Source organism: Neofelis nebulosa, chromosome 14 (genome assembly GCF_028018385.1).
Source record: "Neofelis nebulosa isolate mNeoNeb1 chromosome 14, mNeoNeb1.pri, whole genome shotgun sequence".
Classification (NCBI taxonomy): domain Eukaryota; kingdom Metazoa; phylum Chordata; class Mammalia; order Carnivora; family Felidae; genus Neofelis; species Neofelis nebulosa.
This window is the reverse complement of record NC_080795.1, coordinates 38,411,941-38,438,110: the sequence shown is the minus strand read 5'-3', so window position 1 is coordinate 38,438,110 and position 26,170 is coordinate 38,411,941. Positions and strand designations below refer to the sequence as shown.

General features: G+C 38.5%; 1 protein-coding gene across 1 annotated transcript in view; it reads right to left on the bottom strand.

Moving 5' to 3' along the window:
• LRRC69 (leucine rich repeat containing 69) overlaps nucleotides 1–26,170 on the bottom strand; it is a 79,150-nt gene that overhangs the window by 12,548 nt on the left and 40,432 nt on the right. The window contains exon 6 of the mRNA XM_058698527.1: nucleotides 9,812–9,913. Coding sequence (XP_058554510.1) covers nucleotides 9,812–9,913 — 102 coding nt within the window. The remainder of the gene's footprint in view (nucleotides 1–9,811; nucleotides 9,914–26,170) is intronic.

Here is a 26,170-nt window from a genome sequence, read left to right as displayed (position 1 = left end):
TCTTATATTACCCATTAATTATATTATTCTCCTACTTGCTGCCAATATGTTACTTTGGAAGAATAACATATACCACTGAAATATAAAGTTATTACTTGGAACTGCTAGTATATATAAAGTAAGATACTATCGGCATGACCAACAGTATTTTTTAGGACATCTCTTAAAAATAAAGGTCTCTCGGGGCGCCTGGGTGGCGCAGTCGGTTGAGCGTCCGACTTCAGCCAGGTCACGATCTCGCGGTCCGTGAGTTCGAGCCCCGCGTCAGGCTCTGGGCCGATGGCTCGGAGCCTGGAGCCTGTTTCCGATTCTGTGTCTCCCTCTCTCTCTGCCCCTCCCCCGTTCATGCTCTGTCTCTCTCTGTCCCAAAAATAAATAAAAAAAAAAAAAACGTTGGAAAAAAAAAAATAAAGGTCTCTCTATTAAAAAAATAATAATAAATAAATAAATAAATAAATAAATAAATAAATAAATAAAAATAAAGGTCTCTCTCCCAACTTGTGCACTCTCTGTCTCTAAAAATTAAAAAAAAAAAAATAGAGGTGCCTGGGTAGCTCAATTAGTTGGGTCTCCGACTCTTGATTTTGGCTCAGGTCATGATCTCACAGGTCGTGAGATTGAGCCCGGCATTGGGCTCTGCACTGACAGCACGGAACCTGCTTGGCACTCTCTCTCCTCTCCCTCTCTCCTCTCTTCTCTCTCTCTCTCTCTCTCAAAATAAATAAATAAGCTTAAAAATAAAATCCTAACCAAGGCATAGCCTAAATCAAAGCGCTACAATTCTTTGACAGATAAAGTACTTAAATCAGGGCACCTCATGGGCACCTAGGTGGCTCAGTTTGGTTAAGCATCTGACTCGATTTCGTCTCAGGTCATGATCTCATGATTTGTGGAGACAGTGCTGAGTCTACTTGGGATTCCCTCTCCCTTCTGCTCTGTCCCTCCCCCACTCCCCAAAATAAATTAATTAATTAATTTTAAAAAATACAAACTGAATGGCTCAGTTGGTGGAGCATGTGACTCTTGATCTCAGGGGTTATGAGTTCAAGCCCCACACTTGCTGTAGAGGTTACTAAAAAAATTAAAACTCTTAAAAAATATTTTTTAAAGTAGTTTAAATCAGTAACATTACCCAAATATCCAGTAAAAAGGAATAAGTACAAATATGAAATGTATAATAAATTTGGCACATTTCTAAGAAAAAAATCTTAGAGATACTTTTAAAAATACCCAAATCATTAATATATTATAAGTAAAAATCATTTTTCCTACTAAGTACAATTGACGCTTTTAATTTTTTTTTTATTAACGTTTATTTATTTTTGAGACAGAGAGAGACAGAGCATGAATGGGGGAGGGGCAGAGAGAGAGGGAGACACAGAATCGGAAGCAAGCTCCAGGCTCTGAGCCATCAGCCCAGAGCCCGACGCGGGGCTCGAACTCAGGGACCACGAGATTGTGACCTGAGCTGAAGTCTGACGCTCAACCGACTGAGCCACCCAGGTGCCCCCAATTGACCCTTTTAAACAACACAGGTTTGAATTGTGTGGATCTAGTCATATGTTGATTCCTTTCCTCTCCTCTCCGCTCCTCCCTTCTCCTCTCCCTCTCCTTCCTTCCTTCCTTCCTATTTATTTTAAATTCCAGTATAACATACAGTTATATTACTTTCAGGTGTACAATATAGTAATTCAACAATTCTATCCATAACTCAGAGCTCACCACAATAAATGTACTCTTAATCTTCTTCCCATATTTCACCCATCTCCACCTACCGCCCCTCTGGCAACCACCAGATTGTTCTCTATATTTACGAGTTTGGGTTTTTTTGTCTCATTTTTCTTTGTTAATTTTTTTAATTAAATTCCACATGAGTGAAATCATGCAGTATTTCTCTGACTGACCTACTTCACTTAGCATTATGCCCTCTGGATCCATCCATGTTGTTGCAAATGACAAGATTTCATTCCTTTTTAAGGCTGAGTAATATTCGACTGTGTGTGTAGATACGTGTGTGTGTGTGTGTGTGTGTGTGTGTGTGTGTGTGTGTGTGTATTTCACATCTTTTTATCATCTATCAATGGATCCATAATTTGGCTATTGTAAATAATACTGCAATAAATGTAGGGTGCATATATCTTTTTGTTTTAGTGTTTTTGTATTCTTTGGGTAAATATCCACTAGTGGAATTACTGGATCATAGGGTAATTCTATTTTTAATTTTTTGAGGAACCTCCATACTGTTTTCCAGAGTGGCTGCACCAGTTTGCATTCCCACCAACAGTGCACAGTTTTCCTTTTTCTCCACTTCCTCACCAACGGATGTTGCTTCAGGTGTTTTTGATTTTAGACATTCTGACAGGTGTGAGGTGGTATCTCATTGTGGTTATGATTTGCATTTCCCTGATGATGAGTGATGTCGAGCACATCATTTCATGTGTCTCTTGGCCTTCTGTGTATCTTCTTTGGGAAAATGTTTATTCATGTCTTCTGCCCATTTTTAATTGGATTATTTGTTGTTTCAGTGTTGAGTTATAGAAGTTCTTTACATTTTTTGGATATTAACCCCTTATCAGATATATTGTCTGCATATATCTCCTCTCATTCAGTACACTGTCTTTTTGTTTTGTTGATTGATTCCTTTGCTGTGCAGAAGCTTTGGATTTTGATGTAGTCCCAAGAGTTTATTTTTGCTTTTGTTTCCCTTGCCTTAGGAGAAATATCAAGAAAAATGCTGCTACAGCCAATGTCAGAGAAATTACTGCCTGTGCTCTCTTCTAGATTTTTATGGTTTCAGGTCTCACATTTAAGTCTTTAATCCATTTTCAGTTTATTTTTGTAAATGGTGTAAGAATGTGACTCAGTTGCAATCTTTTGCATGTAACTATCCACTTTTCCCAATACCATTTGTCTTTTTCTCATGGCATATTCTTGCCTCTTTTGTTGTAGATTAGTTGACCATATAATTATGAGTTTATTACTGGACTCTGGGTTCTGTTCAATTGATCTATGTGTCTATTTTTGTGCCAGTACCATACTTTTTGATTACTATAGCTTTGTAGTGTATCTTGAGATCTGGGATTGAGATTCCTCCAGTTTTTTCTCCTTTTTTAAGATTGCTTTGGCTATTTGTGGTCTTTTATGGTTCCATACGAATTTTAAGATGTTCTGTGAAAAATGCTGTTGGTATTTCTATAGGGATTACATTTAATCTTTAGATTGCTTTGGGTAGTATGGCTATTTTAACAAGATTTATTCTCCCAGTCCATGACCATGGACTATCTTCCCATTTGTTTATGTCATCTTCAATTTTTTTCATTAATGTGCTATAGTTTTCAGAGTATAGGTCTTCACTTCTTTGGTTAAGTTTGCCCTACGTATTTTATTATTTTTGGTGCAATTATAAATAAAAGTGTTTATTTAATGAATTTCTATTTCTGCTGCTTTGTTATTAGTGTATAGAAATGCAACAGATTTCTGTATATTGATTTTGTATCCTGAGAATTTACTAAATTCATTTATCATTTATAGCAGCTTACTGGTGGTCTTTAGGGTTTTCTATATACAGTATCATGTCATCTGCAAATAGTGAAACTTTTACTTCTTCATTACCAATTCAGATGTCTTTTACTTCTTTTCTTGTCTGCTGGCTGCAGCTAGGACTTCTAGTACCAGGTTGAATAAAAGAGGTGAGAGAGGACATCCTTGTCTTGTTTCTGATCTTAGGGGGAAAGCTGTCAGTTTTTTCCCATTGAGTATGGTGTCTGTTATGAATTTTTCATATATGGCCTTTATTATGTTGAGGGATGTTCCCTCTAAACCTACTTTGTTGAGAGTTTTTTATCATGGATGGATATTGTACTTTGTCAAATGCTTTTTCTGCATCCATTGAAATAACTATATGGTTTTTATTCCTTATCTTGCTGACGTAATGTATCCTATTAATTGGTTTGCAAATATTGCACCACTCTTGCATTCTAGAAATAAATCCCACTTGATTGTGGTGAATGAATTTTTTAATGTATTTTTGGATTGTTTGCTAATATTTTGTTGAAGATTTTTGCATCTATGTTCATCAGAGATATTGCCCTGTAGCTCTCTTTTTTTTGTAGTTTCTTAATTTGGCTTTGGTATCAATGTAATGCTGGCCTTATAGAATGAATTTGGAAGCCTTCCTTCCTCTTCTATTTTTTTGTGATTGTTTGAAGAGACTAGGTACTCTTCTTTAAATGCTTGGTAGAATTCACCTGTGAAGCCATTTGAACTTTTGTTTGTTGAGAGTTTTTTTGGTTTTTGTTTGTTTGTTTGTTTTTTGATTACTGATTCAATTGCATCACTGGTAATCAGTCTGTTCCAATTTTTTATTTCTTCCTGATTCAGCTTTAGGAGGTATGTTTCTAGGAATTTATTCATCTCCTTTGGGCTAATTTGTTGGCTATAATCTTTCACACTCTTCTCTTATAATACTTTGTATTTTTGTGCTGTTTGTTATTTCTTCTCTTTCATTTCTGATTTTGAGTTGTATCTCTCTGTCTCCCTCTCTCTCTCTCTCTCATCATGAATCTGGCTAAAGGTTTATCAATGGTGATCTTTTCAAAGAACTAGTTCTTGGTTTCATTCATCTGTTCTATGGGTATTTTTATTGTTGTTTGTTTATTTGGTTTTGGTTTTCTTAGTTTCTATTCCATTGTTTCTACTCTAATCTGTATTATTTCCTTCCTTCTACTGCTTGGGGCTTTGTTCTTTCTTTTCTTTTTTGTTTTGTTTTGTTTTTGTTTGTTCTTCTTTTTCTTCTTTAGGTTAGTTTGAGATTTGTCTTGCTTCTTCATATAGGCCTGTATTGCCATAAATTTTCCTCTTAGAACAGCTTTTTCTGCATCCCCCAAATTTTGGACCATTGTGTTTTCATTTTCATTTGTCTCCATGTATTTTTTTATTTCCTCTTTGATTTCTTGGTTGATCCACTCATTGTTTAGTAGCACATTAACATCCATGCATTTGTTTTCTTTCTAGATTTTTTAATGTAGTTGATTTCTAGTTCCATAGCATTATGGTTGGAAAAGATGCATTATATGACTTCAATTTTTTTTTTAATTTTTTAAGACTTCTTTTATGGCCTCATGTGATCTATTCTGGAGAATGTTCTATGTGCACCTGAAAGGAACGTGTATTCTGCTGTTTAGGATGGGATGTTCTGAATATTTCTTATTAGATCCATCTGGGCCAATGTATCATTCAAAGCCTCTCTTTCCTTATTGATTTTCTGTTTGGATGATCTGTCCATTGATAAAAGTGGGATGTTAAATTACCCCCCTATTATCGTATTACTACTGATTACTTCATGTTTGTTAATAGCTGCCTTATATATTTGGGCGCTCTTATATTGGGTGCATAAATATTTACAATTGTTATATCTTCTTTTTGCATTGCTCCTTTTATTATTATTATATAGTGTCCTTCTTTGTCACTTGTTACAACTTTTGTGTTAAAGTCTATATTGTTTGATATAAATATTGCTACCCTGGCTTTATTTTCGATTTGCATGATAAGTGTTCTTCCACACCTTCACTTTCAATCTGCATGTATCTTTAGGTCTAAAATGAGTCCCTGGTAGGCAGCATATAGAAAGGTCTTGCTTTCTAATCCATTCTGACACACTATGTCTTTTGATCAGAGTGTTTAGTCCATTTACATTCGAATTATTGCTGGTAGGTATGTATTTATTGACATTTTGTTACTTGTTTTATGGTTGTTTGTGTAGTTCTTCTCTGTTCCTTTCTTCTCTTCCTCTATTGTCTCATGGTTTGCTGGCTTTCTTCAGTGATATATTTGAATTCCTTTACCAGGGCAACTGGATGGTTTAATCGATTAAGTGTCAAACTCTTGGTTTTGACTCAGGTCATGATCTCATGGTTCATGAATTTGAGCCCCACAGCCGGCTCTGTGATGATGGTGTGGAGCCTGCTTGGGATTCTCTCTCTCCCTGTCTCTCTCTGTCTCTCTGTCTCTCTCTCTCTCTCTCTCTCTCTCTCTCTCTCTCTGCCCCTCCCCCACTTGTGTGCACACACACTCTCTCTCTCTCTCAAAATAAATAAATAAACATGAAAAAAAATTAATTATTGGTAGGTATGTATTTATTGACATTTTGTTACTTGATTTATAGCTGTTTTTGTAGTTGTTCCCTGTCCCTTTCTTCTCTTGCTCTCTTCTCTCATGGTTTGCAGGCTTTCTTTAGTGTTAGATTCCTTTGTCTTTTAAATTTTTTGTGCATCTATTACTGGTTTTTTGTTTTGTCATTACCATTAGGTTTATATATAACATGTTGTGCATATAACAGTCTATATTAGGTTGATGGTCACTTAAGTTTGAACCCATTCTAAAAGCACTAAATATAACTTCTCTCCCCTCCATGTCTTTTGTATATAGTGTCATACTTCACATTCTTTGATTTTATGAATCCTTTGATTTTTATAGATATATTTAATTTTGCTTTTATCCATCCTACCTTTCTTACTCTTGCTTATATTATAGTGTTTTCTTTCCACTCAAAATTCCTCTTTAACATTTCTTACAAGACTGGTTTAGTGGTGATGAATTCCTTTAACCTTTGTTTGCCTGGGAAACTCTTTAACTCTCCTATAGAGTATTCCTGATGGAAGGTTTGTTGTTGTTGTTTTCCCTTTCAGCACCTTGAATATAACATGCCACCCCCTTCCAGCCTACAAAGTTTCTGCTGAAAAATCAGCTCATAGATTTATGGTGTTTCCCTTCTATGTAACTGATTTCTCTTCTCTTGCTGCTTTTAAAATTTTCTCTTTATCACTACTTTTTGTCATTTTAATTACAATGCTCTCGGTGTGGACCTCCTGGGGCTGATTTTGTTGGGGGCTTTCTGTGCTGCCTAGATTCGGATCTAGTTTCCTTCCCCAGATTTGGGAAGTTTTCAGCTATTATTTCTGCAAATATATTTTCTGCCTCCTTTTCTCTCTCTTCTCCTCTGGTATCCTTATAATGTGAATGTTATTATGCTTGGTGGTGTTGCTGAGCCCCCTTAATGTATTCTCAATTTTTACTAATCTTTTTTTCTTTCTCCTCTTCAGCATGTTTACCTTCTATTACTCTGTCCTCCAGGTCAACTGATCCATGCTTCTGCTTCCTGTAATCTATTCTCTATTTCCTCTAGTGTATTTTTAATTTCATCTTTTGAATTCATCTCTAAATGGTTTTCATTTTCTTTGTCTTTGTTGAGGTTCTCACAGAGATCTTCCATTCTTTTCTCAGGCCCAGTGAGTATCTTTGTGACCATTAATTTAAATTATCTACCAGGCATATTACTCATCTCCATTTTGTTTAGCTCTCTTATGATTTTGTCCTGGTCTTTCATTTTGGACATATTTCTCTGTCTTTTCATTTTGTCTCTTTGTATCTATGTGTTAGAAAGATCAACTATGTCTCCTGCTCTTGCAGGTAATGGCCTTATGAAGGAAATGTCCTGTGATGCCCTGTAGTGCAATGTCTCGTGTTCATCAGAATCTGGAGCTTCAAGGGTGTCTCCTATATATATTTTGTGCACCCTACTCTTGTGGCTGAGCTGCATTTGTCTTCAGTGGAATTGCCAACAATGGCTCACTTTCCCTGTTGTTGGCAAGGTTTGGTCCCTGTTGTTAATGGACCAATCTGGGGCTGCCTTGGGCAGAGATGCAGTTGCACCAAACTGCAGGATACTCTCCCTGTGTTGTCCCCCAGGAGGCTTTTGCTGCTGGAGCTGTAGTTCAACTGGTATGTGTGGTTATCTTCCACACTTCCTGGGACAGAAGTCACTTTGGAGTGGTGCTGGCCCCTACTGGGGCTGCTTGCACATTGCCACACTTGTGGCACACCTCTGGACTCCTGTGGAGGACAGGTTGGTGGGGGTGGGTCAATAGGAGAATGCGAGGGTGGGGTGCACAGTGTTAGCAAGTTTTGTGTAGGTCCACTGTGTCAGGGGACCTGTAGTCACTTTGGAAAACTCCCGGGAAGACTGGGGCTAGAGGGGTGAGTCTGCAGAACTGCATGGGTATGGGGTACACTGTTAGCAAGCCAGGTAGTGTTCACACTGTACTGGTTCCTGCTGGTCTCCATGTATCTAGGCTAGGGGGTGGGGGAGGGAAATAGAGCTTGTCAGCTCTTTTGTTCTTAGAAAAGTCTCCTAAAGATCCCTGCCCCTGCTGCAGAGGCTCTGAGATAAGTAAACAAATAGCTTTCCCATACCCCTGGTGTTCTTCAAACCGCAGCTTCTATGCCATATCATTGGGGCTGTTTGTTATACTGCAGTCTCTTTAAGGGCAAGGAACCAGTTTTCTACCACCCTTTGGTTCCCCCAGACCCAAGCTGCTGATTTTTAAAGTTCCAGGAGTTAAGCCCCACTGATTATAAAAACTCACAATGTTAAGTCCCTCTGCTTTTCAAAACCAATGATTTTTTTTCAATAAATACAACATAGTAGTATAAATGTATTTTCTCTTCTTTATGATTTTCTTAACCTTCACTTTTCTCTAGCTTACTTTATTGTAAGAATACAGTACATAATACATATATACATTAACTCCTATTTGTTATGTGTTAATATGTAAATCAACTCTTTATGTTACTGGTAAGACTTCCATCAACAGTAGACTATTAGTAGTTAAGTTTTGCAGGAATCAAAATTTATGCATGGATTTTTGACTCCCTGGGGATTTGTGCTCCTAACCGCCATGTTGTTGAAGGGTCAACTGTGCGTGTGTGTGTGTGTGTGTGTGTGTGTGTGTGTGCATATGCACGCACATGCCTGCATAAAATTCTTGTGCTCCTGGGTCGTTATAGTTTTAGAAAAGGGGGAAGAAATACTGCTCTCTCACTCTGCATCTTCATGCTGGACACACAGCAACATTCTTGCCCTCAAGGGATCCCAGTGAGACTACTGCCACATTGGGTTGACTGCTCATTCTGTCCCGTCCACAAACCAGACCCTCCTCCAGAAAGGGACTAGCCCTGTTTCCCTTTCCCTCACCTTCCAGCAGACTCTTTCTAAGACAATGGAGCTTTCCAAGCATGGAGTCTGAAGCCCAGCTTTTAGGTTGGCATCATCATACTAACACATACTAGCTCTGTGAACATGGACAAGTTATTTAACTTACTCTGATCTCAGTTTATCAGTAAAAGGGGGGCAATAATGGCACTACTTTTTAAGGTTATTGGAGGACTAAATCATAAATTAGTTCATTCCTGTTAAATACTTAGAATCTGAGAAGTCCAAATTCATGATGGAGACTCATACTCAACTGTGGGAAGATCTGCAATCTTAATTCATCTGTCACTAAAAAACACACAAAGAGAGTCCTCTAGTATGCTTTTCTATTCCATATTTTAATATCATCAATTTGTCTGATTAAAGTGAACATGATTTCTGGGTCAGATTCATTTATCCACTAGAAACAGGGACAAGTGAAAATGGGAAGGAAGAGGCAAAAACCATGGTAAAAACAAATCAAATACACCCTTTAAATAATACTAAAAAAATACTTGGAAGGTTAAAGTGAAAACAACTTCCTCTCTTTTCTTTTCATCCAATAAAATGTTTCCATTTCTCCAAATTTGGTCACTCTAGATATCAGTATTACATTGGATTCTATAAGCCAGTCAAAGAGATTATGTCTAGGATCCACATTGCCAATGGACTAGGGTTGCTGTAATCATTTACCAGTTGGCAAGAATGCTTTAAAAGAAAAATCTTTAAAACTTAAATCATAGCTTTAGTTTCAAGAGCTGTGTAAATGGTATAAGGCTTCACCTGTAGACTCCAGACATCATCCTGTTGTACAGTGGTAACTGGCTCCTTCAGGAACAGAGGGTTTCCTTCACAGTAGAATTCCCTCAGCTTCAGGTTCTGAAACTTTCAAAACAAAATAAAAACTTCGTTTCATCATAAAATAACAAACTTCACTTTTGAGGCTCATCTTACTTTATTTAGAACTTATATTCCATGTTAATATTTTCACATGGAAATACTCTATTGTTAAAAGCATAAAGGTCTTCATGCTGGAATGAATGGCATTGACCTTAGAGGTCCCTGGTGGCATCCCCAATACTAGACAGCAGAGAAAACTTGTTGAGGATAACAGAACTGATTAGTAATAGAACAGGGGTTAGTTAAATAATCAAATGCTGGGAATATTTTGCAAATAATATATTTGTTAGAAAACCAAGTATGATGAAAAATAACATTCTAATTTACACCAAAATGCAGGTCTGAAAGACTGTGAACCATGACCCATTTATGTTCAGTAAGAAAGGTAAGAGAAACAAAGGAAAATCAAAATGCCCTATGAATAAAACCTAACCTCAACTGGACTCTACCATTTGAGTAGAAAAATAAGGGATTCTCTCATACTAATACTGTGCCTTGCCTCCCAGAAACTCATGCAGTTTTCAAAGTTAAACTCACTTTAGGGAATTACTTTCCTGAACTTCAGTTTCAGCTTTGAAATGGAAAAAAAAGAAGACCCATCTTTAGTGTGTGCTGGTAAAACAGTTCTCTGGAAAGAATATAATTTTTTTAAAGCCCTGATTTGTGGCATATTTTGGTTCCTTATTCCTTAGTATAACTACCTCTACCATGGCGATTACAGTCACAAAACACAGAGCTGGGGAGAAATATGGAAAATTGGTTCTTATGAGCCAGGATGCGCTGACATCATCACACCGCTGTGTCTGACACTTACAGGAAAGTTACAGATAGTTCCCTGAATTCTGCCTAGGGTTTGAAACATAGCAAGCATTCAATAAACTAAAATAATTCATTTAAAACATCTTTCCAGGGTGTCATGTCACTAGGTCTCAAAAGTCTCCAGAAATCTCTACAACACAGACAAGATTTTGAAATAAAACACAGAGCTCAAGGCCATGTTGGAATCACCTTGTCTCCTGGTCCCACCACAGACATTCTGCCTTTCCTAACGCAGCTTCCTATGTTGCCCACCATGAGGGAGCAACCTAGACAGTTGAATCCAATGGTAGCCCCCAGTCAGTGCTGAGTGTGTTGAAATGAAGAAAGCACTCCCTGTGCTTAATGGAACCATCATAGTTTCCTTTCTGTCCTAAAGAACAACAGTCCATAATTTATATCAAAACTCATAGCCCCTTTTTTCAAAACAGATACAAACTTGAATATCTTGGTATATGTAAACATCATTAACATCATTTCAAGTTGAACTGTGCTTCAAAGAGCATACGTTTCTCTATATGGAATCATGCTTTTCTTCCTTCAAATCCTGTCACTACACTTCCATCATATATGGTAATGAGTTATTCAGTTTGCTAACTTACCACACATATTTCAAAAGGAGGTGATCCTAATGAAATTAATTACTGAAATTCATTAGTATGTGTTTTGCAAAGTGACAAAATCTCTCAATGTCCACTCTGAATATTCCCCAGAATATTCAGAAAAAAACATTTTTTGTACCCTCTCTCTCTGTTCACTACTAGATTTCCTATCAGCCTAGTAACTTAATAGAACAATATTTTTGTCCAGTAGCAAAATCAGTTACATTATCTTCTATTAGTAAAATGTTGTTACAGCTTGTCAGAGTCTCTTTGCACGTGCTTACTCAAACAATAAGAGCTATCAGTTTTGGGGCACCTGGGTGGCTCAGTCAGTTGGGCAGCCGACTTCAGCTCAGGTCATGATCTCGTGGTTTCTGAGTTTGAGCCCCAGCTGGGCTCTGTCCTGACAGCTCAGAGCCTGGAGCCTGCTTTGGATCCTGTGTCTTCCTTTCTCTCTCTGTGCCCTTCCCCCACTCATGTTCTGTCTCTCTCTGCCTCTCACAAATGAATAAACGTTAAAAAAAAATTTTTTAAGGGGCGCCTGGTTGGCTCAGTCAATTAAGCATCCAACTTCAGCTCAGGTCATGATCTCACGGTTCGTGGGTTCCAACCCCGCGTTGGGCTCTGTGCTGACAGCTCAGAGCCAGGAGCCTGCTCCGGATTCTGTGTCTCCCTCTCTCTCTGCTCCTCCCCCACTCATGCTCTGTCTGTCTCTGTCTCTCAAAAATAAATAGACACTAAAAAAAGTTTTTTTTAAAGAGTTATGGGGGCGCCTGGGTGGCGCAGTCGGTTAAGCGTCCGACTTCAGCCAGGTCACGATCTCGCGGTCCGTGAGTTCGAGCCCCGCGTCAGGCTCTGGGCTGATGGCTCGGAGCCTGGAGCCTGTTTCCGATTCTGTGTCTCCCTCTCTCTCTGCCCCTCCCCCGTTCATGCTCTGTCTCTCTCTGTCCCAAAAATAAATAAAAAAAATAAAAAATAAAAAAAAAATAAATAAAAATAAAGAGTTATGAGTTTTATCCCAACTGGAACAATTTTGCCCCTCCCCCACAACAGAGATTTACAGACATTTTTGGTTGTCATAACTGGGTAAGGGGAAGTATTGCTGTCATCTAATTAGCAAAGGCCAGGGGTGCTGCTAGGCATCCTACAATGCATAGGACAGCCCCAACAACAAAGAATTACCAGGTCCAAAGCAGTGTTGAAGTTGGAACATCATAAGCATTCACTGACCTGTCATATCTGGAGAAGGGACTGGCAGCTACAGAGGAATAAAGGTTAAAATGAGGGTTTTTTTTTTTACTTTTCAAAGATAAGGGTCACTTGAGCATGTAGAAGGTAAATGCCAACATAGATTAATGTAAAGGAGAAAAAAAGGATAATTGAAATAATAACGATCAGGTGAACACAGAATGACCTTTGAATACTAACATCTTTGCATTATTTCCTCCTCTGTGGCCACAGGAAAGGAGGTATAAATGCAGGCATGTATAAGTTTGAAGGTGCAGGTTTGGATCACTGAAGGAATCAGACATGATGCCTTCAATTTTGTCTTAAAAATAAAGAGTAAGACCATCTGTTAACTGAGTTGTGAAGCAAGGTGTCATTGTGGAAAAAGGCATGAAGAAGGTGGTGAAAGCTGGGACTATGCTACAGGTTTTTGAAGAGAAACCTGGCCAGAGACAGAGGTGCTGAGGGATGACCTACTGGAATCCACACAGTTGTGGTTTTTCCTGTCCATATATTTTGTGCTTCCATTTAGCACTTAGTAGCCCAGATCCAACACTGAGAATTTACAGAATATGTGCATCAGAAAGCAAGGGAATGAATGCATTGCATGTACTAAAGAGCAAATGATTCGGACTTTATGATCTAGACTAGTTAGAAAAAGAAATGATAGTACAATGTTTCAATGAACCAGGAGTAAAAGGAGAAGTAAAGGGATGTGAAGTCTCAGTGACCCAAAAGAAAAGATATGGCTATAAAGCAATAGGGAACTGGAACACAGAAGGAACCAGTGCTCAAACTGCCATCTTGGACTTTAATTCTTCCAATTTAGAGCAGATGAAGATGATGTTAAGATCCAGACATAAGGGGCACCTGAGTGGCTCAGTTTGGTTAAGTGTCCCACTCTTGGTTTCAGCTCAGGTCATGATCTTGCAATTCGTGAGATCGAGCACCACATAAGGCTCTATGTTGACAGCGTGGATCCTACTTGGGATTCTTTCTCTCCCTCTCTCTCTGCCCCCCTCTTTGTCTCCCCCTCCCTCTCTCAAAAATAAATAAACTTTAACAAAAAAGAAGAAAAGATCCAGACGTGAGAGTGGAGGTGGTTTGTTGAAGTAAACACTGAAAAACTCGTTAAAATCAAGGATTCAAGGTGCTCTGTGCTGAAGATTCCTTGTTTTTTTTAAAGTTTATTTATTCATTTTGAGACAGAGAAAGTGTGAGTGGAGGAGGGGCAGAGAGAGAGGGAGAGAGAGAATCCCAAGCAGGGTCTGCACTGTCAGCATAGAGCCCAACATGGGGCTCAAACTCACAAACCATGAGATCATGACCTGAACCAAAACCAAGAGTTGGTTGCTTAATTGGCTGAGCCTCCCAGGTACCACAAGCTGAAAGTTGCTTGTATCAACCACCTTTACAAATGAACTTCCTGAGTAATTCTCTCAAATATTTGGGTGTCTATGAAAAATCTCCTGCTGGAAGTCCCACAATGACTAAAAAGTCTAACATCTGAAACTGAACTCATGTTTCCTCCAAATTTTCCTCTTTCCTTTTCCTGATCAGCCACGTCAAATCTCCCGCCATGTTCTGTCAGTTCTACCTTCTTGAAACTTCTGGAATCTATCCTTTCTTTCCATCTCGCTCTCCCACCAACCTCCTCACTACTTCTGCAGAATCTCCTCCTACTTCCGACCCCAGCCACTAACACTCTGCCTTGATTAAAGCCTTCACCCTACATGAATTATTGCAATAGTACTCAAATTAGTCTCCATGCAAACCTCTGCTGCCCAAATTGTCTTTTAAAATAAGAATTTGATAATACAATCCTGCTGAAAAATTTTCAATGTTCTCTTTTGTCCACAGAATGAATTCAAAATCCTTAGTATGTCATAATTGGCTCTCCTCAGCTGGTTTCTCCAACCCTATATCCTGGTAAGCTCAACCTTTGCCCTTACATGCCAGCCATCCCAAGGTACTTAGGGGTCTCACAAGAGGCCTGTGTCTTATCTCACAGTTATTACTAATGCTTTGCCTTCTTCTCACCCCATTCCTGGAACACTTCTTCAAAATGAAAATATCACCCACCTAAGCTTCTCTGGCTTCTGCCAAATGTTTCCACGTCCACTCCTTGGGCCTTATATATAAATCATACCACCTACAAACACTATGAAATAATCATTGTTGAAAAGTATCTTCATCTACCAGGCTTTTGTCTCTTTAAGAACGATATCTTAAGTGCCTATAAATGCAACTTCTAAATTCAGTACTTTGAGCATAGCTGATGCCCAGTAAATAATTGCTATATTAACAAATGTCTTCTCAGATATCCCCAGGTACCCACAGCTCTCCCTGGAAACTCAAAATTTTCAAAGGCCTCCTTCTCCACAAGGGGTCAATTGTGGTAACTGTTCCTCCAAAGCCCCATGCCTCAGGAACAATGTATACGTTCAGCAAGTCCTTCTGTTGCTTCCACTAGCCTAAAGTAGTGAGGGAGATCAGAAGGATCTGGTTTAGCAAGAACACCGTTAACGTAAACAAGGAGAAAGGAGGCTGAGATTTAATAATAACCAAACCAGAAGTGATAAGTAGGCTAACAGCAAATTACTATGGACTCTTCAGACCATTTCAGAACTCATGGGGTTACCCATTAGGAAGAATTAGAATTTCTAAATAAGCTAAAGCCTAACTTGCAAAGAGGAAAAGATTTTAAGTGTGGGGCTATGGCATTCAAAAAAATATATGTTAACAATTCTAAAAGGGACATGAATAAGATTTGTGACCAATGAGAAATTCAAGAAAATAAGTGATACACTTCATATCTAATCAGAATTGTGTAATGAGTAGGCTGATGATATCATTTGAACATAAGAAAGCCAAAAACTCTCTTCTGGGAACCCTTGTCTCACACACCCTGTACAAGTGGGAGTGAAAACAGGCACAAAGTGACCTCAAGTGAGGATCCTTTAGTATCTGCTGGTTACTTGTCCCAAGAGAAGACCCTTAGAAGGAGTAGAAGAGAGGAGGCCAAGAGAAGCCTGGAAGGAGGGAGATAACTAAACTCCAGGCTCTAAACACACACACACACACACACACACACACACACACACACACACCCCTTCCTCAATTCTGGCCAGGGAGAAGCGACCAAAGGTCCCCAAGCTCAAGGCCCTTCCTGCCTGCCTTCACTACACTTAGCCTTAAAGCTGATGGGACAGTGGCTCCAGAGTCCTTGTCAGGCCTCTTGGTCTAAATATCACTGTAAAATGAACAACTGGTCTGCAAGGGCTTGTTTCTATCTTCTCACAATCCCCACCTCACACCTGCTTTAGACCCCACTTTTGTCCTCGTACCACCTGAGAACCAGCAGGGAAACAGGATTTTGTTTCCACGAGGCCCTGTGTGCTCCATCCCCAATGGTGTGATCTCCTTACAATGGAAATTAGATCACATCACTCCCTTGCTCAAAACCATCCAGGGGTTCTCATCTCACTCAAGATGAAACACAAGATTCCTGACACTGTCTTACATGATTCTTATGATTGGACCCTGCACCATCTTTGACCCTGAGCATTCATTCTCTCACTTTCTCTATTTCTCCCTCCACTCTGGCAATGTTGGCTTTTTTTCCAGAAATTCTGCACCTCTTCTTGGCATTCTGGTCTCATATTTGTCCATACCATTAAAATTCAGAATAAAATGGAATCATACATTTAGGAGTTCAGATGCAACAGCCAGAAAAGTTTTCATTAATGCACAAACACAATGGAAAGGCATTCTCACATGCATGACCTAACTACCTTAACCAAAAATATTACTCAAGACACAAAGCAACTGAAAGAGAGTAACAAAAAGTAAAATTTTGGAGAATACATTTATTCTGCCTGCCAAAATGCAAACAATAAAAATTAGGAGGTGGGTGGGGAGATGGGTGAAATAGATAAAGGAGATTAAGCGTACCCTTATGGTGATGAGCACTGAGTAATGTACAGAATTGCTGAATCATTATATTGTACACCTGAAACTAAGATAACATTGTATGTTAATTATACTTCAATGAAAATAAATAAAGTAGCTTCTTAGATCCATCTACAGAAAAAATTAAAAATTAAAATTAGAACACCCACGGCCCAATGTAAACAAGATTGAGGCAATCAGTTTGTGAGCAAATTTGCAATGTCATCAAAAAGCCTAAAAGTTATTCTTACTCTTTGTTAATTCTACTAGTAGGAATTCACCCAAAATAAGTATTTGAAATGGGAACAAATGTTTATACACAAAGTATGTTTCTCAGAATTATTTAAAATTTAAAAATCTTTTCCCACATTAAAAAAAAAATGACCTGGTAAGTTATAGGACATACCTGAATTCTCTGCCCTCTGTCTTTTAATTCCCTGTGTTTAGGGAAACAAAACCCTGGGTCATCCCTGCCATCAGTTTTCCCTATCTCTGCACCCAAATAAAGAAGTCCCATTTGCAGAGTCACACATTAGGGTACACAGGAATCATAGTCACCAACTTCCAAAATGCTCTTAGTGGTTGCCAGAAATTCTCCTCTATTCAGTATGCTAGCCAACATTAATTCTATTTTTTCTTTGCTGGCCTATCATTCTTTGCCCAACCATGAAAGAGTCCACCATAGAGCTCACCACATTTTCTTTTCACTTTATTTTCTCTTCCCTAGGCAATTTTACCCAAATCCACAATTTCAATTAAATCTCTGTGCCAATGACTCTGGTTCCACACATGATAGCCAACTGCCTACTCAAAATCTTCACTTGAATGTCTTAAATACAAGTCAAACTCACCACGTTCAAGATTGAACTCATGATCTTCTCTCCTGAGGCTTGTCTTTTTCCAGTGTTTTCTATCCCAGACCACAGAAAGCTTACTAGCCCATCACCATTTCCAAATTTACCTCTTAAACATCCCATGAATCCATTTAGGTCTTTCCACTCCTACTACTACCACCTTAGACGAAGTTACCACAATTTTTTTTACTTGGCTTTGGTAAAGAACTACCAGAAGTCCACCCAACGTTCCCTCTGATCTCCTCCAGTACGGCTTCCACACTTCAGACAGAATGATCTTTTCAAAATGCAAATCTGATTATGTCACTTCCTCCCTAAAATCCTTTGAGATTTGTGTTGCTCTTCAAATAAAGATCAAAATCCTTACCATATCCTATATTCTTTGGCCATGGCCTCCTCTCATCCAATCTCTGAGCTCCAGCCACACTAAATTATCTCCAGTTCCCTGAACATCCATGTTCCCTCCAAGCCCTTTTCACATACTTGTCACTCTGTCTGAAATATGTCTTCTCCTTTCACTTAATTGATTCCTACTCACTCTTCAGCTCTCAGCTGTCACCTCCTCCAGGATGCCTTCCTTAACCAATCTGTTGGGTCAGGCTTCTGTTTTCTCTCACAGACCAGGGGGTTCTTTCTTTTAGTGTACTGATTTCAGTTTGTAATTATACATTCATAATGTTAATTACTTGATTAATATGTCTCCCACTATACTGCAGCTCTGAGAGAGCAGAGATCCCATCTGGTTCCTCACTATTATATTCCCAGTTCCTAGTGCAGGACTTAGTATATAACATGTATGGGTTTAGGACGACAGACTTCGGAATCAAACTGCCTTATTTAAATTTCAGCTCCACTGAAATTTATACTGGGACCACCAAACTTTTCCTACTCTGCGGATGCTTCCCCAACACCCATCTTCCACCACTACCCAGGGAGTCCGCTACCTACAGATTTTACATGGTATGGTTTTACTACTTGGACATCTGAACAGGGGCTTGACTCTTGAGCCAAAGAAAGCTAATCATAGGCCTGACCCAATCATCTGAAATCCAACAGGCTTGCCTAATCAAATACTCTCTTGGGAATTTAAACCAAGAAATATGGAAATAATTTGCAATTGAGTTCTGGAAGCTGGAATAGAACAGTTATTACGTCAAGGACCTGGAGACTCCACAGTAGGCTATGTGTATGTTGAATTTATAGGAGACTGGAACCAAGGTATAAGCAGAGCAGCATTTGGAATATGGCCACATTATTCCAATATTATACCAACCAATTGCAACAAGTGTGATGACCTAATAGTTCATGCCACTGAAGATCCCAGATGCTCTTTGAGCTGAGAACATTCATTCCAATACCTTTGGGCTCTGCCCAGCCTTACTGTAGCTCCTTCTTAAATACCTGTGAAATTCTCTTCATTACATCTTCTCTATGTAACTTTAATTTCTATTTATGTTGTAACCGAAGAGCCAAAATAAAACACATATACCAATTTCAATATGTCATAGAATTTTCTTGTCCCACCTTCAACAGATAAATGATTCTCTCCACTGTTTCTGAATTGCTCCAACTAACCTTCTTGGGTACTTTAATGTGAATCCTTCTTTGTAAAACATAAAAATGGACTTCTCCCTCCTCTCAATCTAACTAAGACTTTCAAACCTTAATTACTCTTTAAAAACAGTTTCAGGCTTTTGAAAGAAAATTATGTAATTAGTATCTCTCCACAGGATAGGGAAGCTGTATACTTAGTGATGTTCTTTCACCCATAATTGTAAATCTCACAGACCTAGTTACAGATAAAAAGCAGTAATCAGCAGTAACTAAACTATAAAAGGCACTTTCCTTGGGGAATAACAAAGAAATCAAAGTTCCCAACCTCTGCCCTGAAATATTCTACAATTTAAACTGAAGAATTCCATCTTAAAATTTATTCAGACCAGGCAACAATTCAGAGTAGTGAACCAGAAGAAAGATATTCAAAGATTTTGTGAAAGCTGTTTATGGTTTGAAAACCAATTGTGAGATCTTTGGTCTTCCATTTTTTTATTCTGACAGGAAATTAAAATTTTAGTGGCCAAATTCTTGATGAGAACTGAAGAAAGAATGCCAATTTGTAGCTTCTGCCTTGGTTTCCACGCAAGCCCCAATGTGGTTTTAAGTAAAGCTCCTCAAAGGTGTAACACCTTTAATTCCACTCAACATACCTTTGTTCTTTATTCATATTAGATATCAATGTTTCAAGAATTCTTGACTGCTTTTCTTTACCTTCTCTTAAGTCACTGTTATTTTAACTAAAACACCCTTTCTTTTAAGCTCTTCATATAACTCAATCTATATGTAGTAGTAGAACAGAGAAAGCATTGTCCTCAAAGGCCGGGAACTGGTTCAAATCCAAGTCCTCCACACAACTTCTTTGTACAAGTCATTTAAAGTATCTGAGACTGTTCTTAATGTATAAACATAACAATACCCCCCTCAATGACTGTGAAGATCAAATGAGGAAGTATAAAATACTTAATAAACTTTAAAGCATTCTAGAAAAATTAGGTACTATACCAACATGTAGTCCATTTAGCAAGTCACGTTTATTGTTTTTCTGGCTTGTTAGGATCAGCCAGTATTTTGTCTTCCTTTTTTACCCCCAATACTTTGCTTCACTTAAGCTCTACCAGGCAAAAGTAAAGGCATTTCACATGCTGCAAATGTATTAGCAAACTGATATAAGTACTTCCAGTTTCAAGATGGTAAGATAGCACAATCAGCAATATCCTTCTCCCACGACAAATCCTAGAAATGACACAAAGATACCTTCTAAAATAAAGAATAAATAGCCACTTAAATACAGGAAGAGAAATCCTCATAGGAACAGAAATCATGTGTAGATAGTATCATTTGAAGAAGGAAGTATCAACCCAGGATGATATGAAAACCCCAGAAAAAATTCCCTCCACACACACACACACACACACACACACACACATGCACACGCACACACACAAATAGAAATGAAGGAACTCAGTACACAAAGGCAGTAGAGGTCTCCAGAAAAGAATGGGTAGTGAAACAACAGACAGGAGGATTACTGTACTCTCTCAGAAGCAGGTAGACACTGGGCTCATTCACCCATTCTTTTTTTTTTTTTTTTTTTTTTTTTTTAATTTTTTTTTTTTTCAACGTTTTTTATTTATTTTTTGGGACAGAGAGAGACAGAGCATGAACGGGGGAGGGGCAGAGAGAGAGGGAGACACAGAATCGGAAACAGGCTCCAGGCTCTGAGCCATCAGCCCAGAGCCTGACGCGGGGCTCGAACTCACGGACCGCGAGATCGTGACCTGGCTGAAGTCGGACGCTTAACCGACTGCGCCACCCAGGCGCCCCTCATTCACCCATTCTTATCCCACAGCTACACTCCACCTCCTATCCCCAAACTTCCTTTCCCTGAATCCTGCACACCTATACCCTAATAGGAGCAGTGCTTTGAATAGAAAGAAGTAAGAGGGACCCTGAGTGGCTGGCAACACAAGGGAATAATAAGCAGCTATCAGAATGCATTATACCTGCTGGAATATTTTTAAGTATTTCTGTAGTGTCATTGACCAATACAAACTCCTGTAATAACTTTATCTTGTCCCATAAGGTGAACTGCAAAGACAGCTGCCAGCTCTCAGGAATCTTGTGTTCCAAATTCAAAAATAAGATGAAAGTTTAAAAATAAAATTACCTGAAAATAAGAGGTAGGAACTTATACCAGAAGAAATAGAGCTAATAAAACAAGACTCTAAAGTAATTAGTATAATTAATATCTTTAAAGAGGTATGTGAAATATTGCTTAAAGCAAGAATAAGAACCAATTTTAAAACTTGGAAATGTTGGGCTTTCTGAAGCAAAATTTGGCAACATTCATCAAAGCAGTTAAAGTATGCATAATTTTGATCTAGCAGTTACATTTCAAAGAATCCTTCCTAAGGGAGTAATTAATGGTATGTACAAAGATTAGCTACAATGATATTCATTGAAACATCTTAATTGTGGCACACAGGTTTAAATCTCCTACTTGTCAAAAAATAGGAGACTGCTTTAATATAAACAATGTCAATATGATGCATCCATTAGAAATAGAGAGGTATGGTTGAATCACTATGTCATACACCTGAAACTAACATAACATTGTACACCTGATACTAATGTCAAGTGTAATTCAAAAAAAAGTTAACACAAACTAGGCCAAGCAAAAAAAATTCAATTATTAAGTCAAATGTCCACAAATGTCCACAATAAATCTAGATACCCAATGGGGAAAAAAAAAGAAAGAAAGAAATAGAAAGGTAGGGAAATACTTTAAGAAATGGGAAAATTTTTTAAATAAAAATTGAAAAGGCAGATTATAAAACATGTATATATAAATAATACACTAATATGCATGAATAATACTAATAATAACACATTAGCGTGTATGACTATTCCATTAAAAAAAATCTACATGTGCATGTACACACATGCATTCACAGACACCCCTCTCCCTCCTCCCCCCCCCAAAAAAAAAAACAAAACTGGAAGAATAGGAAAAAAATAAACCAACATGTTAATTTGGTTTCCCTGGCGCTTTCCCTTGGCCCCAGTATGCTTGCATTATAGGTCATTTTGCTTTTCTTTTTGCTTATCTCTATTTTCCAAGTAATCCACAGTGAAAAGATATTTTGAAAGTTTTTTTCTGAAATGATTAAACTTACATCACCCTAATTCTGATTTCTGATCTGCAAACTTTCAGAAGATGTGTTTGGGAATGGCAGCAATGGGAGATAGATGCCTCCTGTACTGGGTTAAAGGACTGAAAATACAGCTTCCCAAAGTAGACAGAATTTTCCCAGGGCTAAAAGTATTTCAAGGATTTCAAGAAAGCTATCTCAACATCTGTGCTGATTCTAAGATTCTCTCAGAAGTTTGAAAACTCTCCCACATATCTGGCCCATGAAGTATAAATGTAAGAATGTAGGAAGTATTTTTTCAAGTTCTCTGCTGGTTCAGCTCATGCATTTCAATAGTGAAGGCTGTTATGATCCCTAAGGAGGTGAAAATTGGTTTATGGAGGAGGCAAAACAATCTTAGATATTATAATTGCTTGCGGCCCTCACAACTCAATCCTACTTGACAATATAAACATGTACATTCTCTCTCTAGTGCTAAAATTTAATGGGGTAGGGGAGGAATTATTAGGGGGGAAATATCTAAAAATCTCTTAGCAGGAGGAGGACAATAGTGAAAAAAAAAAAAAAAAGGAAAAAAATAGTGAGAAATGTTGGTTCAGCTATAGGAACAAAAAACCCAAATGTTTTTTTTCACATATCCTCTCTCAGGTTGCTTAGAGCATTCACTACTTTTATTTATTTTTTTATTACACACATACGCACACATACATGTATGTACACGTTCTTTTGTTTTAAAAAACTCAACCAATTGACTCTTCGACAACTTGCCCATATACTCAAATGTGTAGACAAAAAATTATAAAATGCTAGATTTTTTCTAAGCATTGTGTTACTTTCTGTTTTCAAATATAAGTGTCCAAAGCTTTGAAGAAGTGTCAACTGACAGCTATTGACATTAGTTAATATTAAAACAATAATAAAAGTTTTTCCAGAAACCCCATCCAAAAGATTTTCTCTGATCAGAACTGTGACACATGGCCACTCTCCACAAAGGAGTTCAAAGGTAGAGGGTTTGAGATGGAGCCATCAACCAGCTTCCCAACAGCACCTGCCACATAGGTTCATTCAAGTCCCTCTGATCATGAGTAGCAGACTCTCTTTTATACTGTGATTTGTTCTTGCAATGTTGTAAGCCTGCAAACAGAGCAGTGCACAAAACACACAAAATGTGCCCTCCAGGACATACAGTGCCCTGTGTGCTTTCTTCATGAACTACCTAAAGTTATATTTTAGGTATTTGCGTATTATGTCTCCCCCTCTAGAATATGAGATTTAAGAGGGTAAGGAGTTTATTTTATTCACCTCTTTATCCAGAATGCCTAGAACAATAGTTCCCAGCCTACAAAAGACATGCAAATACATACTGAACAAATGAATTAATAGTAAAGAAATGTGACTAACGGAACTGTAGGATCTCTACCCAAGATTAGACAGCTTATAAATAGCAAAGCTAATGTTTTATGAATCTCTGACACAAAAGAAAGACATACCATCTCCTTAAATTCTAAACCAGTGGTGCCAAGGTGACTGCCATTGATTTGCTGACTGGTACAAGATCAGGAAAGCCAATTATGAGCATCAGTGTTCAACTTGGCTTCTGGTGATATCATGTTGGTAATCTGAAACGGACTATGGTGGGAGTTTTTACCCCATGGTAATCGGTAGATGTCACAAAAAGAGCTAGTTGTCAAACACTTACCGGCACACCACTGGATATTTCCTTCCCATCCCACTTCCTTACCTATTCATTCTGAAAGCACTTAGATGAGCTACCCTTCCTTCTCTCCCTAGGAGCTGTCCTTACTTTGTTGCTTCTGTGGGACTCTGAGTTTTCAGCATGGTGCCCTCCTCTTGCTTTCTCCACTTGCCAAATCTCAAAATCTTTGAATAAGGATCACAGCCCAACAAGGGTGGGCAATACAGTAACTAAAAATTGTGACTATTCAACAAGCAAATCAGGCAAGATCATCAGGTGTAGGTGGGGAAAGAGAACAGCAGAATTTATGACCAGCTCTCTCTCTATGAAAATGGGCAGGGGCAGAACTTTTACTGGAAGACAGTGCCTGGTTGGCAGTCCTGGTCTTACTCTGAAGACGCATAAATCCTCTTGTTCCTTTTATGGGGACAGTTAGTGCTGGACTGACTCTACTTGTTATTCCCCAGAGGACATTCAGTGGAACTTGTACTGCAAAACAGTGAATACCTGAATAAAAATTGCATGGGAGTGTTGTAAAATAATTTCATAAAGTGGCCTCTTCCACTGTAATATTAAACACAAGCTACATGTTTGTTTTGTTTTGTTCCTGCTTTGCAGTGCATCTTTGATCCACAAGCATGAACTATAACTGTTCTTCCTGCCATCCAGTTAAAAAATTACTAGCACTAATTAGATTTCCAACAATACACCTCAGGTATGCATAGGTTATATTTTTTTTTCCTCCAACCCCATTCTTCCATTATTCCTCCAACCCCCTGCCATCATTCGTCTCTGGCTCAGACTGCCCAAGGGGCACCTAGATATGTAAGGGATAACCTAGGGGAAAAAGTGAGGGGTATCTTCTAGCATAACTTCTCTAAGGCCTTGACGTCAATGATGGCAACCCCATGGCACTGTAACAGTGCTTGGGCTTTGAAGGTGAGAGGCAAAGACAGGAATCAGGACTAATGTAACACAAAGCACTAGCTAGGTTTCTAATGACTTACACTTGCTAGCTCAGGCAATTACTACAACAGCCAGTATTATCCGTATTATTAAAAGCACAATGTGTGTATTCTGAAACAAAAAAAACTACAGTATCAAAAGCCTCACGGTCTCCCCACAGTGACACACTCAGCTTTTCGTAATGTCACCCACTGTCTCCCCATCTGTGAGTTGGTTCTCTGATATCCACTGCACTGCTTAGCTGTCTTAAGCCTTGTACGAACCCAGTGTCTTCTGTCTGGAATTATTTCCTTGATTTATAGCACTGCTTTCTCTTTAGTCTACCCTCCTAGAGAGTCGCACCTGCAGTTTCTTTGAAGTTCCCCCTTTAATCCAGGAATGCCAGCAACAAACTCTCTGACATGTACCTAAAAATATGCTCCAAACTCAGTATGTTTTCTTACCCTCAGCAGTAAGGTTAGAGGTTCCGTTTGAGGGAGACTTCAGATGTTACCAATTGTTCTTCGTAATTACTAGGCACAAAAAGCCCATTGCAGCAAGAGCTTGCAGCATCAACTTCCAATCTCCACTCCTTATCTCAAATGAACCTATTTCAAGGGTCTTGACTTCAATTTTGTAAAGTTAGCCAGAGCTTATAGGAGCATAGGGAGCTAGGCAGCAGGGGCAGAGGATTCAGAGATCAGTCCTATCTCCGGCTAGTTCAACTCAGCCATGCCTTCCACAAAAATTAAAAGAACATACAATTGTGACAAACAGGAACCATCTATGATAATCAGGCATGGTATATTTATATAAGTTACTACCAGTAATTAAGAGTATTTGGAATTTGAAGTGACCTAGGTTTGAATTTCAGCTCTGCTATAGGTACATTAATCTCTTCCCAAGACCTTGGTTTTCTCATACGTAAAATGGGAAAAGCAATAGTACCTAGCTCGTAGAGCTATATAAAGATTAAATAAGATGGTGCTTCTAAAGTACTTAATACAAAACCAAATATATAGTTTTCAAAGAATATTAGTTATCATGGTTGGTTTTTACGCAGTAACTTTTAAACATCCTCCTTAGCATATTAGTATTTCTGGCAATCATCTATGACCTGGGTGGATGAAATCCTTAATTACTAACAATACAACAATATATCACAAACTGAAGAGCACCCCTCCTATGATGGCATTTGTCCACCCTGATGGTTCTGCCCCTATGCTCAGACTCAATCTAGTCCACGGAATTTTCTTTCCAGAATTTCCTAAAGGAAAGCTGCCCAGGTACTAACAAGAGAAAGAACTACTTTCTGGGCCTACTTCCCTGACACTTCTGGGTAGTTGTCTTCTTGATAAAGGTGGGTTTTTTTCCCCCTTCATTATGCTCTAGAATGTTGAGTCTTTACTGTCACTAATCACTGTACCTATCTACCATTATAT